Source organism: Cynoglossus semilaevis, chromosome 10, assembly GCF_000523025.1.
Source record: "Cynoglossus semilaevis isolate Cse_v1.0 chromosome 10, Cse_v1.0, whole genome shotgun sequence".
Taxonomy (NCBI): domain Eukaryota; kingdom Metazoa; phylum Chordata; class Actinopteri; order Pleuronectiformes; family Cynoglossidae; genus Cynoglossus; species Cynoglossus semilaevis.
Genome location: NC_024316.1, coordinates 14194378 through 14210405, shown reverse-complemented (window position 1 = coordinate 14210405; position 16028 = coordinate 14194378). Strand labels below are relative to the sequence as shown.

Below are 16028 nucleotides of genomic sequence, written 5' to 3'. Positions count from 1 at the left end.
TTAGCCACTGTGGAACAACAACCCCAGTACTGTGTACAGTATTAGCAGAGTTAGCTAGCTGAGTTTGTTTATCTGATGAAGACAAACTTCACGATCAAACGTAGGATTTCAGTTTATAATTTCATACACGAAGACTAAAAATGATCCACGAAGACGCTAATCTGTCACAACGCTGCTCTGAACGTTGTATGTGACTTGGGGTAATATACGTTAAAATCCAAGAAAAAAAAAATATCTGAATTCTGAAAAAAATAAATTAATAATAAGATTTGGTCACAAAATTGTCATGTTGTTGTCACAGACCAGCCACGATCAGATCAGTCCTTGTTGATTCATCATCTCAGAGGTGCTGTCACATCACCATGACCTTTGACCTTTTGCACAGACACTGTATAAAAAGCCGACGCTGAAGTTTCCTATTGCACAGACACTGTATAAAAAGCCGACTAAGTTTCCTGGCCGCATTTCTCAACCTGAAGCCGAAACAAAAGCAGGAAGTTTGTCTCACCAATCAAATCATCAGAGTGCAGATCACTGGAGTTTGTTTCTATTTTTTGAGTAAAAACATTTAAGGAAACATTTAAGTCAACATGAAAAACAATGGATTAAAAACCACAGAGTAAACTTTAAGAAGTTTTTCTGAAGGGTTGTCGGCTTACAGCCGATGTGGAAGTATAATGCAAGATGATAGAGATTTATGAGGAAACTGTGCCCTCTGCTGGACATTCTTTTAATGTTTAACGATGATTCGGGAACACGTTATTGGGAGTTTTGTAAAGAGATAATTAGAAGGTTTTTTTATAATCCGGATTTGATTTTATAAATTGTGTTTTTGTATAATAATCACAAAATGTAGTTTGGTTTATATACTTCATACATAATGATGTAGTATTTTAAAGAAATAAATATTAAATTCTATTGAATTTGAATATTATGACAACTGTTATGAAACGTAAAGCTGTGAAACTATAGCTTTTATTTCAGTTCCAGTGTTGTAGTTCTGTCCTATTTTTATTATTATTGATTATATATTGATGGCAGTTATTGATCAGTTATCTCACAACGTTCACATTGTTTTAGACCAGCAGTTGTTCCAGAACAACAACTGTGTCTGTACTCGTCTGTCACATGCAGACGATTGAGGGCCATGATGTTGGAAATGTTCTTTTATGACCAGAATAACTTTGTTTACATTTTCATGGGCAGAATGGAACCTGATGAAGTCACGTGACCTCATACAGTAATAACAGAGAACAGACCTATGGTGACGACCGTGACCACAGGCTGTGTTATCCTCCTGTTGACTGAATGAAAACATGAACACGTGAAGTTTGTCCATTATTTACTGACTCTCAGGTTGAACTCTTCCTCTTCTTCCTCTTCTTCCTCTCCAGATGATTCATCATCAGAGAGCGGCAGTGGCAATGGCCTGCCTGCGTTGACCCCTCCCTCCTCCGCCGTGACGGATGGCGCCATCGTCAGAGAAACCAAGGTCTTCAATGGCAACGGCGCCCCCATTCCGCTCGACTTCAGCACGCCCACTTCTTCATCCTCGTCGTCAGAGGACCAGCAGCCGATGAACCTGAGCGACCCCCTCCCTCAGCGTCTGCCGCTGCCCACCACTCACCTGCCCGTCACTGTGTCCGCAGCAGCCGCCGCTCTGCTCGGAGCTCTGCACCCCAACGCGCCGGAGGAGCTCCGCAGGAAGTACCCGCTGGCGGCCAAACCCCCCCTGGCTCCACACCCAGCCCTGCCACTGCCACACACACACACTGCTCACACACACAATGCACACACTCCAAACACACACTCCCACACAAACTCCACGGAGCTGCGGTTGGACCGAGACAGCAGGGACTACGGGGGGAAGGTGAGAACACACACACACACACACACAAACACACACACGAACATACACACAATCTTTTATTTGTCCCTTCCTTCTTCTCTTCTTTCTCTCTATCTTCCCTTCTCCTCTTCCTCTCTTTTCTCCTCTCCATCGTTTCTTTCCTTATTATTATCTGTTCTGGCTTTTCATTATTATTTGAACTGAAGTTCATTCACTCACATGTGTTTATTCTACTCTTCTTTTCGTATGTGCTCTGACACATACATTTATTCTGTATGAATTCACCACCTGACGTTGGGTTAATACCCAAAAGCAGAGCTTCAATTTTCAGCAGCTAATTTGGGTGAAATTGATGAGAGAATTAAATGGACATTTTAATAACGGCAGTGGGAGAAATCCCTTAGACATGCATATTTAATGAAGGGCAGCCGTATACAATATGTATATCCTCAGCCCACAATGTGCATATGAAGTGTTACTGTAAACTGATGGTAAAGTATTTCACAGAAGTGCAGCCGCTGCTTCTTTTTTAATTAAAAACATTGTTTATCATATAGGAGCCTTTTCAAAAAAATGTCTTCCCCCAGTTTATCATCCCACCACTCTGCTGCTCGCCAAATAAATACAGAAATGTACATGTATGTAATAATATTAGAATGTAAAATATATATTGTTTAGATGACACAAAAGTACCGCAACCCTCAGTTTTGTGACCTCTGTTACATGTACATTCTTTGTGTAACTGCTTCAAATATCAGCGTCAGTGCAGCAATGAGATACTGTTTGTGTAACTGCTTCAAATATCAGCGTCGGTGCAGCAATGAGATACTGTATGTTTTCACTGATCATTCATGAAAGTACTGCGTGTACTGTGTGTGTGTAGTCTCCTCAGTACAGCTCCGGTGGCAGCTACGACAGCACGAAGATGGACCTGGGTGCCGAGGACCTGACCACGGGGCGTCAGGTGGGCCCTGACGACGATGACGACGACCATGACGACCACGATGACAATGACAAGATCAACGACACGGAGGGAGTGGACCCCGAGAGACTAAAGGCCTTCAACGTAAGACGGGAACACGGGGTCGGGTCAGATCGTGTCCAACACCGTGGGCGTGGTTGTTGGCCAACACTTTATGTGACTTCATATTAGTGTCTGCCTCTGATATTAAATAGAAGGAGCGTGGTCCACAAACAGCATTAGCATCATCTTCACACATTTTGTCTCCCACAGATGTTTGTGCGTCTGTTCGTGGACGAGAACCTGGACCGGATGGTGCCGATCTCCAAACAGCCTAAGGAAAAGATCCAGGCCATTATTGAGTCCTGCAGCAGACAGTTCCCAGAATTCCAGGAACGCGCTCGTAAGCGTATCCGTACCTACCTCAAATCCTGCCGACGCATGAAGAAGAATGGCATGGAGGTACGGTATCACGTGTATGGTGTTGTTTACGTGCAGTACCATTGGTTGTTTGCAGTCTGGTTGATCAGCCACAAGTCCAGTGAACCAATATTACCCACAATGCAATCTGGCTTTTGCCTTTTCTGCTGCTAATCAGGTCATTCTAATGGGAATCACAAAGACGGGGACTTTGATTTTTTCACTTCATGAATCATACATTGAATTAACGGTGACGTCACTAAAAAGATCGTTACAGTTGTCACTCATTAGAGTAGAAAAGCGCAGTCCAGTGTTGGATTGTAACGATAGAATTCACATCATGGGTGGAACCGGGGCATGTCAATGAGTCACTGCTGCCCCCCGGTGGTGAAAAATGCTATCACTGCATTTCCATCCCCATCTGAGATGCGTTATATTTTAACTGGAGTTGATAAAACGAAGTCTTTATTAAACTGGAGGCAGAAACCAGTGCTGCATATTTAAAGGAAGTTTATGTCAGCCTCAGTGAGTAAGTGTTTGAGCTCTAGAGTTTTTTTTTGCACGATTATTAGTTCATTTTTGCCATGATGTCAAAACAAATTGGATGACTACATTATATTATTTTTAAGTCAGAAATCCTGGGTTTTGTGGATACATGTAGGAACTGTAATGTTTTTAATGAATTCCCATAATGCCCTTGTTGTCTGCAGACCCGTCCAACTCCACCTCACCTCACCTCAGCCATGGCTGAGAACATTCTGGCCGCTGCCTGTGAGAACGAATCACGCAACGCTGCAAAGAGGATGCGCCTGGAAGCCTATCATGTCAGTGTGTCATACAGTAACGAAATATGTACAACGTCAGTCGTTCTAACTCCAAACGAAATGTTTTCTTCTACTTTTGTAAATTATTTTTATATTATGTCACCACAATATAAAAAAATTAAATGAATGTACAGGTGTTATGATGTCATATCCTGTTTGTTGTGACTCATTCCCTGTTTGTCTCATCCCAGGATGAGCAGATCTCATTGGACAAGTCGTCCAGCGGTGGAGGAGGTGTGAGGGAGCCGGCGTCCCTCGCCCACTCCGCCTACTCCCTGGCCACATCTGCCTTCTCCTCCCAGGACGCCCAGCTCTACATTAACGGTGCTGGCTTAAGCTATGGTTTCCGTGGATACCCGGGCCTGGGCGCTGCCATGCAACACCCCATCTCCCTGACGACCGGCACTGCTGCACAGACTAATGGTAGGAACAGCAGAGGGTGTTTTAGGTTTAGTTAACTTTTAACGTTTGTATTTTCTGCAAATCTCTAGCAACCTGGCTGGCCACAGTAGATGGAGCATTCATATGAAATAAAATAAATGACATGCTAAAATCATAAAGGCTTCAAGCCTTTTCTACACCATCTATGGAGAAATGCTGGCATTGCAGGGAAAAGGCAAAAGTATAACGATAAAATCAGAAATTAATAACATAATTTGGACAAGTTTGGCGAGCCGGATTAAAAAGCCAAACGGGCCACATCTCCTGTACTGATGCCTTCACTGCTCTGATAACGTCTTCTCCTCTCTGTGCGTCTCCTTCAGGACCCACCGACCTCAGCATGAAGTCTCTCTCCTCTGCCAACATTAGCAACTCCTGCTCATCCACCGCCGCCAACAGCCTCGGCGGACGAGGCAGTGGAGGCGGTGGAGGGGGCGGGTCCTCGACCCAGCTCAGCCAACCGGAGATCACAGCTGTGCGTCAGCTGATCGCCGGCTACCGGGAGTCTGCTGCCTTTCTGCTTCGCTCGGCAGACGAGCTGGAGAACCTCATACTACAGCAGAACTGATCCGAGGGAAACACATCCAAAACACACACACATAGTGGAGGCGGTGGAACACACACACACACTGACACACACACACACAAATTTCCCTCTGTGTTTATTTTGTGAATGTCTACGTCCCTCTGTGGTTCTTTGTCCAAAATGGACAACAGAATTCCTCTCCTTTTCGTTTTTTTCCCTCTCAGATCGGAGGTCTGTTTTTCCCTCTTCATCTGCCTTCTCTTTGTAAACTTTAAAGTTTTGTAGAAAAACGGATCCGGGGAGCAACGACCTCCTCCCCTGCCGCTCCAAAACAATCACCACAGCCTCAGTGAATCACTTGTACCTGAGGAGGAGAGCACTTGGACTGGAGATGTCTTTTTCTGTCCTTTCTGAAATCACCTCACAATCAGCACTGCACTCTGAAGGAGTGTGGAGGAGAGGAGTGGACTGGGAGAAGACTGAAGAAGACGGACTGCTGCTGTGGTTTGTTAAAAAAGAAAAAAAAAGAAAAGAAAAAAAAGACTGACTATCCTCAATGGAGGAAAAGTGAATTTTGAGTTTTGTTGAAGCCACAGTGAGAGAAGGATTGAATGACAGGTGTCTCTGACATGACTGTCTCCTGATCGTAAGGATTAAAAAAAATAATAATATATAACGATGACCTGAGTTAGTACTACTGAAGACCTCCGCTCGACGACAAGTGCTTTTCATTTGTCTGGAGGTTTCACTTTGATTTCCTGGGGTTCCAGTGAGTGTTTCTTATTTTTTTCTCTCACTTTTTTTGGGGTTTTTTTGGACTTCTCCCAAGTGACTACAAGAAAGCAGCGGTTTGACTCGTCTTGGAAGATAGCTCCAGTGACGGAGAACGTTGCGAGTCCATGGACAAACACTGGAAAATAAATTTGAAAAAAAAAAAAAAATTTTGTTTAAAAAAAATCTTTCTGTGCTCGCTTGTAAATACGCTCTCTGTGTCCTACAGCACTTTTCCCTCACCTGAAAATGTCCCCCCCAAAAAAACTCACCTCCCCCTCCGCCCTCACCCCCTTTGCCCAGGGAGCAACTTGCTACTTATGCATCTAAGACGCCATGTTGACCGACAGAAAATACCTCAGACAAGGCCTGCCAACTTCAATTTCAAACACACACCATACAGAGAATAAGTGAACGGTAACATTCCCTACAGAAGCCAGTTCACTTCTATTTTACCACCTGAGGTCTTCAGGGTGTCTGTTTGTTTTGGCGAATGAATCCAACGACACTTGAGACGAAGGACCTGTTAAATGTTAAAAACCATGATGCATTTCAAAAACACGTTCGAAAAACACTGAAAACTTTTCTTTCATCCGTGCAGGTTCGTTTGTTTGTTTGTTTGTTTGCTGCTGTAAATAATCAGTTCATCTTGGACACTTGAGAAGAACCGGAGCTGAAGTTGAAAGAAGTGTATTTCTCAGAGTGGATTCATGGGTGTGAGTGTATTGGAGTGTGTGTGTCTGATTAGGGATGGTCTGTAAATGGAAACTTTACCTCTCGGTTCTACTTTTTACAAATGTAGATGTAATGCCAACGAAACCTCAGCATCACTCTTGGACCCTAACTTCCCCTTCCTCCTCCTCCTCCTCCTCTTCTCCTTCTTTTCTCCTTTGGACCTATCTCTAAACTTCTCCATCATGGACCTAAACCTTTTCTTTTTCTTTCTCCTCTTCCTGGTACGGTGAGGCGTCGGAGGAAAAGGATGGCGTTGTCTTACTGTGTTTGTATGTTAAACTCTGAGATGGCCATTACTGTTGTTGTTAGTATGATTAATATTATTGTTATATTGATGAACTTTCATGATACTGCTGCTATACAGAAACCGGACCTTCTGCCATAGACCTGAAACCTCAACACAGGTGGGCGTTAGCTCACCGCAGTGCCCCATTAAAACCCGACTGACTGACTGACCGACCTCCCGCAGCTGCGGCTGAAAACAAAGCAAAAACCACTCAGTAGGACTTCTAACTTAGCTGATACAGTATCTCTGCTCTCAGACTTCTAACTGATACAGTATCTCTGCTCTCAGAATGGTCGGCTGGTGATTTAGTTGATTTTCTGTTGGACAGGACGTATTTATTGTGGGTTAGTGACTCTATAACTGTGAACTCTCTTTGTTTTTAAAAAGTTCCTAGTCTATGTTTTTATCCCTAAAGAGGACGTAGGGTAGGTTTGGTTTGCAAGTTCATCACAGCACTTCATAGTAGGCTAACGAGTGAGAAGGCGAGGTGATGTTTCAGTGGTGAAGCTAGAGATGACAATAGCTTAGTAGTCAGGAAACAGAGAGCAGAGCTCATAACGCCTGAAGAATGAAGGGATTCGAGATGAACCAGTCGAAGTTTTTTTCAAGCCCACAAAAGTTCAAAAATGTCATTCCATTGCTTCTTGTTTAGCCACTAGCGTGTCAGATTAGCTAACAACTTTGGGAAAGCAGCTGCCCTGGCTTTACTTTTCCTCACACTTAGATGATAACAATCATTGACCTCAAAAGGTAATGGTAGATGCCTTCAGACAAAGCTCGGCCAACTGATTTTCCATTAAATGCTTAGCTAAGCTAACGGCTGTAGCTCCACATTACTGTACAGACTGCTGTGTGGCTAGTTGTCCTTTCCAACTGCATATATATGTGAAAGAAATCAATAGAACCAGTTAAAGTGTATTCTTTTAGAGCTGTGACAGCAGCACCAGTTGTTAGGTCCTAGCATTGATGGCTAAAATTAGTGTTATCTACCGATGGAACAGCTGGTAGATACATTTTACAAAGTATATAAAATCTGAAAATACTTTCACTCCTGATAATTTCTTCTGAGCTTTTGTTTTTTTGAAATAACGAACAAAGAGGCTAATTTGGCTAGCATCTTCTTGGAGGACATCCTGTGTGAACTGTGCGTCATCTTTTCTGTTGTGGCTCTGTTTTTTTGCTCCTGTTTTGCACACTGAGCGAAGCAACAGTCATCTGCGTACGTATGCATTTTCCCCAAACGGGACCTCAGTTTCTCTGGACTTGCACTGAAGAGGATGGAGAGATGTTTCTTTTTTTTATTATTGTTATTATTATTCAATGCAGTTGATAATCATAACATTGACTGGTCTTTACTTGCTTTGTTTTAGTAACAGTTTACTCAATTGGTAAAATGTCAAGGACAAATGTGGCCACAGAGCAGGGAACGGAGAAAGGACAGCTGTTCATACGTGTTGACCACATCGATGTCCAAAATCAGCACCACACAAGTCAAGTGTTGATGTTGTCAATTGTTGAATTCCCTTTTTGGAAACCAAACGTTTTCTCCTGATCCTTAGAAGACAGAAATTAGTGGAATATGCAAAAATGAAAAAAAAAAAAAAAGATATAATGTTGACGTCACAGCTGAGTTGAGTTCCTAATCCTTTTACTAAGCGGGAAAAAAATCTCACATTTGTACAAATTTCATTTGATGTTGTGACATGTGCTGAGGTACAATCACTTTTACGCCTCTGGTGATGAGACATCTTGTTTCGTGTCGTCAACTTGTCCACCCTATATTTGTGAATGTGATATCTCAGGAACATTGTGAGAGTATGTCCTCAGATTTGGTTTCAAAGGCTCATTCAGTCCTAACAGATATGTCAAAGGTCGAAGGTCAAATGTCACTGTGACTTCAAGTCATTGTTTTTGTTTTTGTTTTTGTTCACCAAATTTTCTGCTCCAATCACAACATTCTCTCTCGCTCTCTCGTCCTGTTTGTTAACTGTGTTTGAAAACTGCCACTGCTTCTGCTGAGTCGGCCTCATCGAATGTTTGGTGAAGATTCAGCACATTTCGGAGGCTCTCATTGGTCCACACGAGCTCAGTGCAGGTGTTCAGAAACCTATAAATCAATAGTTGCTTGTGGAAACTCACTCTGAGCTCGATCTAAATCACATCAGCGGCTCTCGTGTTGTTTTGACTGTTAGCTTCTGTTAACTCCTTAGGTCCACGCGTGTCTTTAGTTCTTGCTGTCTTTCAATGACAAACGGGACATTGGTTTTTACCTCCTTCAGATGTGACTGAAGAACATTCCAGTAACTGTGAAAAAAATATCTTGAGAAAAAAGAATTGATTTGAAGATGTGAAGGAAATCCAACCATCAGACATGATCGTCATGGTAATGGCTCTGTAATGAGTTTGCAATTTATTTATTTCACTGATGTGAATTTTAGTCCATTTTCTTTCGCTCTAATTTAAATAAGTCTTTCTTTGGCCGTATTGATCTTTGACTCGGAACAAATCGTCTAATCAAACAAGAGACGGTCCCATGAATATTTATTTTTTGCCAACAAATTATTGGCTTTTGTATAAAAGAAATGGCAAACACAGCAGATGGCCAAAATTCATTGTTATGGTTAAAAGTTCCGCCTCCTGCTGGTCAAAGTGGGCACATCAGTAATATCCTCTGGGCTCTCTTACTGATTGTTTTCACGCCCTCTGTTGGTCAAGGTTAGGATTTCTCAGCCCAGGTCAGTTTACCTCAGTTAGACAGCCAGAGAGCAGATAAAAAAAATAGAAATGACAACAACTGTTTAAAAAAAGTTTTTAAAAAATAGGCAAATGACAATCTTGTTTAATTTGCTCTCTGTCTGGCTTTGTCCCGTCTGTCTGTTGTGTACAGTAGAACAGGGGATAATCTGAGTGTTTGTTTTGGTCACACAGAGTTCACACTCCTTCGACATTTCTATTTCTATCTATTTTTTTTATATCATTATTATTATTAACAATGTTCATATTCTTTTTTATTGTTATTTTATATATATTTTGTATTTGCAAGTCAAGCAGTTTTTCCGGATCAAAGTTTTTTTTTTGTAAAATATTCCAAAAGTCGATAACTACACATTCCATACTCGTAAGTAAACGAACGCACGGTCGACCAGAGCAGCCTCACAGTTCAGTTTCACTCAGTTTACTGACTGGTTTACTATTTTTCTCAGTGTTTTTTTTTCACTTGGATTCTAGGAGCCTTTATGAAACCCTTTTTTTTTTCAAAATTATGAGAGTTAAGTGATGTTGGACTGAGAATAGACAAAGCTTTAATTTTGTTTTAATTACAGCATGGCTTCGGTTTGGTTTAGTGTTAGTTGGTACACAGTGCTGCTGAGACGCCCAGTATTCACTTGTATTTACTTTACCATGCTGCAGCGTCCTACAGCCTGTCAGTGAAGGTGCTGCTGCTCTGGTCCCTGCTGGTGATCACAGCAGAGTTGGTTCCACTCTGGTCAGATGTGATGCTCAAACTCACACAGATGTACAGGAAGGTAAAGATTGAGGGAAGAAAGAAAAAGGTGGAGTTTTTTTTATTATTATGATAGTTTTTCTATCAAAACAGATGTACAGCTTTGAAGCAGCTCTCTGAGCCATTTTATTTTACTGGTTTATACGTTCCAGTCTGGAGGTGCTTTAGATTCTGTTTGAATTTCAGTCATATACTGTATATTTTTTCTATTTTTATTTTTTATTTTCATGTCATCAGCTGACTTTGGAACAGACTCACCAGTGTCTTGATTTTCTCTGCTGACGCTTTGTAATTTCTCCCAGTTAGAATCCTGTGCTCAGTTTATGGTTTGACTCAGTGGAAATGTGATGTTTACATGTACAGATGTTTTTCTCCTGGTTTTCCGTCCCCTCTCATCTCTCTGTCTCCCTCACCTCCCTGATTTGACTTTGTCCGACTCCTGACTCACACACTGAGGGGAAATGGGACGTGGTCTGAGAACAATTATTATTATTAACATTTCACACACACACACACGTCTGTCGCATAAAGGGATACGTTGACATTTTTAATTTCAGCCATTAGGGGGGGTGTTTTTTCCACCTGGATTATAAATGTAAATCAGTGAAGTGCTTCAGATGAACAAAGTTAAACCTCAGCTGGGTGAATACAGGTGGAGGATGAAAACAATGGGTCCCTGTAGGAACCAGGTTGGTTTTTTTGGTTGTTTTTTCTTTGGAAGGGAGTCAGAACATTTCACAGCTCTGGGGGGAGGAGTGGGGGGTACAAAAACAACAACAACAACAACAACAACACATAAATCACAGCGGGGCCACAGAACCCCTCCACTGGTTTGCCCAGGATCCAGTGGAGATGATTCCTCAGTGAATGATAAGCCATTACAGACCCTGTGTGTGGGGTCTCTTAGTCTATTAGTATATTTAGCAAAACTTTAAAACTTCAGAAGACAAAAGTCAACCTCAGGAAAAAAAGTGGACATCACTTTTGTAAAAAAAAAAAGAAGAAAAAAACACTTGGAACTGAAGGCCCATTTCCCTCTCTTTGATACCATATAAATTATATCAAAAACTCTTTTTATATTTATTGTGTTTTTTGTTATTATAAAACAGTGGATTCCTTTTTTTTCTCCAGTACCTGTGGCTCATTTTTTTTCTTTAGAAAAGTGTTATTAATGTATGTGACGCATCTCCGATGAATGACGAAAAAAAAAGACATTTGAAAATAAATGGGCTTTTTTTTTTCTTTGATTTTTTTATTTTATTTTTGTCGACGTTGTTGGAGCGGCGACGGCGATTTTAGTTTAGCTGAAAAACAACGACAACATATCACTGGAACCATGACGAAGAAACCAATGATGAAAACAAAAAAAAAGAGCTTTCTTTGGTGTGATGTCACTGCTACGGCTGAAATGTTTCTGGACTTGAAAAAAAATTGTGAAGATTTGTTTTGTTTGTTTTGGATTACGTTTGTTTCCCCTCGCCCCCAGCTGTACGTCACAAAGCTAAATATACTAATAAAACGTGTGCTATCAAACAGGACGTCTCTTCATTAGACACCACGCTGTAAAACTATCAACAAACCGATGCAAACAACCGATTCTGACCAATGATTTCAGGAGAATATTTTTGAAAGTGTTTTCAAAAACTGAAGACTAAACGAAAGGTCAATCTAAAATATTGAAAAGAAACTCAAGAAAGTCCAAATGTAGATAACTCCTAACCTCTGTAACTTTAGTTTTTAGGTGAAAACGTTTTAAATACAGAATTAGAATTTGACCAAATTTAAACCACAGTTTCTTTCCACCCTGTGGTCTAAGTTTGTTCACGAGCTCCAATTAGTTCCAGCCTGTAGTTTCCTGCAGACGATGAAACACAGGTGGAGACGGTTGTGTTAATGTGGAGAAAAGAAAAGAAACTAAAAATATCAGCATGCATCAGCGATTTTCACCGAGACAAACCGGGGGTCATCCCCTCGACCTTTACTCCAACCTGGACCGGTTTAAATATACAGTATGCACAACGTCAACCATTACGCTCTCTCTCACACTCACACACACACACACTCTCTCTCCCTTTCACTCTCTCTTTCTCTCTCCCTCCCTTCTCCCAGTGCGCAGATGTGTGAGCAGCAGCGGAGGGCTGACTGCTGAGCGCCAAACCCAAACTTTTTACGCACAGCGCTGCCTCCTCTCCCTCACCCCTCACTCTCCCTGCCTCTCCTCCTCCCGAGCGGCGGCTGCAACGTTCGCCTCACTCACCCCAGGTGTCGGTTGATTCGGGGTCGATCCTTTTGTCCATGCACAGACTTGGACTGACTCAATTCCTCGTTTCCGCATTCTCAGAGCCGCGGTGCGCACTGCAGACTCGGAGGACGGCTCCTCGGTGTGAACAGACAAACCGGTTTCTCCTGCTCACCTGCTCCACTCCTGCTGGCGCTGCGTTATGTTTTTGTCCACAGCAGCAGAGAGAAGACGGAACCGGAGCAGTGACCGGCTGCGGCTCTCAGGCTTCACGAGGCCGTTTTCGGCAGACTGAGAAAGCCTGGAGGCGCCGCTTCTCTTCTCTCTTCCAGTCGAACCTGCCGCCGCCGCCGCGCTCCTTAATGAGCCGGGATGGAGAACTGCTGTCGCTCGTGTATGCCGTGTTGCAGCCGGCTCTGGAACTGGATCTGGCCAGAATTCCGCTACCCAAACGTCTCGAATCACAACCATGTCATTGCCAACCCGGCGGCTCAAACGACCGAGATCCGCACCGTGTCCGGCGACATCCGCGTCCCTTCGCCCAAGAAGCGGCAGGTGCAGCTGTACGCGGCGCTCTTCGACTTCGAGGCCCGCAGCGACGACGAGCTGACGGTGAGGGAAGGGGACAAACTGTCGGTGATCGAGAAGCGAGGGGAGTACGTGCTGGCCAAGAAGCTGACCGGCTCTCTGGAGTCCGGGCTCATCCCCGCCAACTACGTGGCTCTGCTGCAGGACGAGTTCGCCAAACACAAGTGAGTCACTTCTGTTCTCCTGTCCCACTGATCCACTGATCCACTGACACGGCAGTCCACTGATACAACTTTAATGTGGACTTCAGTCTCCTCTCTCACACAGTCATGGTCGGGTTCGAAGGTTCTGGAACATTTGGAAACAAAACACGTCCAAACACTGACCTCCAGAGCCAGAAACTGAATTAAAATGTGTTTTTTTTTTGGAAATGTATTTCTGGTTTAAAAACCAGAGAATTTATCATACCAGTGTGACACTGTACATTTTCTCTCAACTAATTAATTCATTAATAACCCAAAGACAAACGTCTGTGTGATTTAGTGTAAATGTGATGATCCATCAGTGACGTCAGAGTTCTTACATCCTCTGGAACACTGGGTCATTAACTGGGGTTTGTTTTTTCAAGAGTCATGAAAATGTTTATTATTATTATTATTATTATTATTATAACCCAGTGTTTAGGTATACGAGTGATGTCAGAAATGTGGGCCACCAAATGTGGGCCACACAGCATTATTGCCACAGTGTGGGATGTAGAACAATAGGCCACATTTTTTTCCTTCAGACTCTTCAGAGGTCAGATGATACTTGACTACACAGATGTGTGTTTACAGAACTATTATCAGTCAATGTCACTCATGTGGGACTGAAACTTTACTTGACTTGGACGAGAGCAGCAGTGCTCGACACTATTTTTGATTTTTTTTTTAACTGACCTGAAACCACGGCAACTTAATTCAAACCTGTATTCAGTGACTTTGTCGATGACTAAAAACCTCGCAGACTCAACCAAGACTTGTGACTTGTTCGTAGACTTTAAAATCTAAAGCCTGGTCTCGGACTTGACTCAAACCAGACTCAAACTTACATTTGAAGACTCGACAACAGTCAGTTAATACCTTCAGACACTGACACGACTTGTAGTCATGAGTTACAAAAACATTTATCACCGACACGATGAAGGGACCGTGCTAGATTCTATGGTTTACTTTGCCCTCCCTCCCTTAGCATCCGACCTTTAGACCGAAAAGTCCAGAGCTTCTCACGCTGACAGGTGTAGCGTCCATATTTATTTTTATAAACGCTGTGTGACGCCGGTCGTGTCAAGGCTGCAGATCGCTCCCAAACTAAGTCTGATGTCAAAATACTATAAAGAACCCGATAACATATATATAACGTATATTTCTATCTGTACAAACCGCTGTATGAGTTGCTGCCACCTAGTGACTGGAGGCTTGTTATCATTACAGCGGTAATACATTTATGCCCATTTTAAGATATTTTCTCCCCGCCCCCCCCCCCCGCACCAGTATTTGAGAAGCACTGGTCTAATGGCTGTGTTCAGCTCCATGTACTGAGTGATTTCACAGATCTGGGCAAACGATGAATTATAATATATTTCTGAGGCCAATATATGACTTCACGTAGAGTGTTGGGTTTTCCACTGCTCCATATGTTGAGGCAGACATAACAGAGAGCAGCTCTGGAGGCCACCACAGGTTCTCCTCCAGAACAATGTTCTAAGGCCAGAACAACCACTTGCTCCTGCTGCTGCTGCTGCTGCTGCTGCTGCTTAAGCAGGATGGATCTAAATGTAGCTCGGAGCCTTCATGTGGTCGATGCTCTGCAGCTGCAGGTCCTCCATTATTCATTCAACCACAGGGAACAATCCTCATGTTTCAGCAGACCTCTCTCTCTCTCTCTCTCTCTCTCTCTCTCCCTCCCTCTCCCCCACTCTCTCTCTCTGTAAGGTTGACTTCAATGTCTCCTTTCACTTTGCTGAGTCCTCATGTCCCACTGTCAGTCAGACTCAGTGCTGACAGCAGAGATGAGAGGAGCTGCCTGACAACAGTGACATCACTGACGTTACGGGGAATTTTGGAACCAGAACATAAAAAGTACCTAAAACATTTTGGACTGAAATCTTCGCGGCGGTGTTTGAAGAAACTATCGGCCTGATGACTTGAATCACATTCCTAAATGACTTCCTTAAGTTTCCAGAGATAATAATAAAATTCTATCTAAATATTTCTCTTTCGGGCGTGGGTTTAGGTTTAATGCAGTGTTAAAACTGATTCAGCTATTGAGAAATGTGAAACAAAAACGATCAATTAGTCATTAATGATGAGGGGGTTTATTGAAGACAGCGGCTGCTACGTCTTGTAGGTCGTCTTGGGTCAAATCTCAGAGCGTTAGTTTGTTTGGTTTATCTACAGTGTATTGACACAACGCTAACCTTCACATGTCACACAGTATTTAGTGTCGTCTGAGTCTGACGTTAGTCTGGACCAGTCAGGTCCACCTTAATGTCCTGAAGCCGCCCCGCCCGGCTCCCAACAGACTATTGGCTGAAGGTCTTGGGTCAAATTGAATCCTTAAAAGTGGTTCATCGTAAACACGTGATTGATGGCGGTTCGTCTGGAGCTCCTGCCTTCAGCGGTGGCTCCTCTACAGACAGGTGTCTGTGCAGATGATTTCTGAAGCGGTCACTGTCATGGTCACTAACTGAGATATTTGTGCGCTGGCTTCTCTGATGAAAAGTCAGTGGTTATTGACCTAATGTTGAGAGTTTGAAAATTACAACCTCGCAAAAGTCTCAAATAACATGTACTCGGAAAGTCTGTGTTTTGTTTGTCCTTTAATCTTTAGATTTATTAGAAATGTGTTGGGTCTGTATTTTTTTAATCCTAAAAAGAGAATATAAAGCCAAAAATACCTCAA

The 16028-nt window shown here is 42.8% G+C and overlaps 2 protein-coding genes across 3 annotated transcripts in view; both read left to right on the top strand.

The window, feature by feature from the left end:
- Positions 1 to 5091, top strand: part of LOC103385166 (nucleolar protein 4) — an 83436-nt gene extending 78345 nt beyond the window's left edge. For both annotated transcript variants that reach the window (XM_025058962.1, XM_008318955.3), the window contains exons 6-11: positions 1395 to 1870; positions 2733 to 2915; positions 3084 to 3272; positions 3941 to 4054; positions 4246 to 4477; positions 4819 to 5091. In XM_025058962.1, the coding sequence (XP_024914730.1) occupies positions 1395 to 1870; positions 2733 to 2915; positions 3084 to 3272; positions 3941 to 4054; positions 4246 to 4477; positions 4819 to 5063 (1439 nt within the window). In that variant the 3' untranslated portion in view covers positions 5064 to 5091. The remainder of the gene's footprint in view (positions 1 to 1394; positions 1871 to 2732; positions 2916 to 3083; positions 3273 to 3940; positions 4055 to 4245; positions 4478 to 4818) is intronic.
- Positions 5092 to 12131: 7040 nt separating this feature from the next.
- Positions 12132 to 16028, top strand: part of srms (src-related kinase lacking C-terminal regulatory tyrosine and N-terminal myristylation sites) — a 17606-nt gene continuing 13709 nt past the window's right edge. Inside the window, exon 1 of the mRNA XM_008318952.3 lies at positions 12132 to 13309. Coding sequence (XP_008317174.1) covers positions 12930 to 13309 — 380 coding nt within the window. The 5' untranslated portion in view covers positions 12132 to 12929. The remainder of the gene's footprint in view (positions 13310 to 16028) is intronic.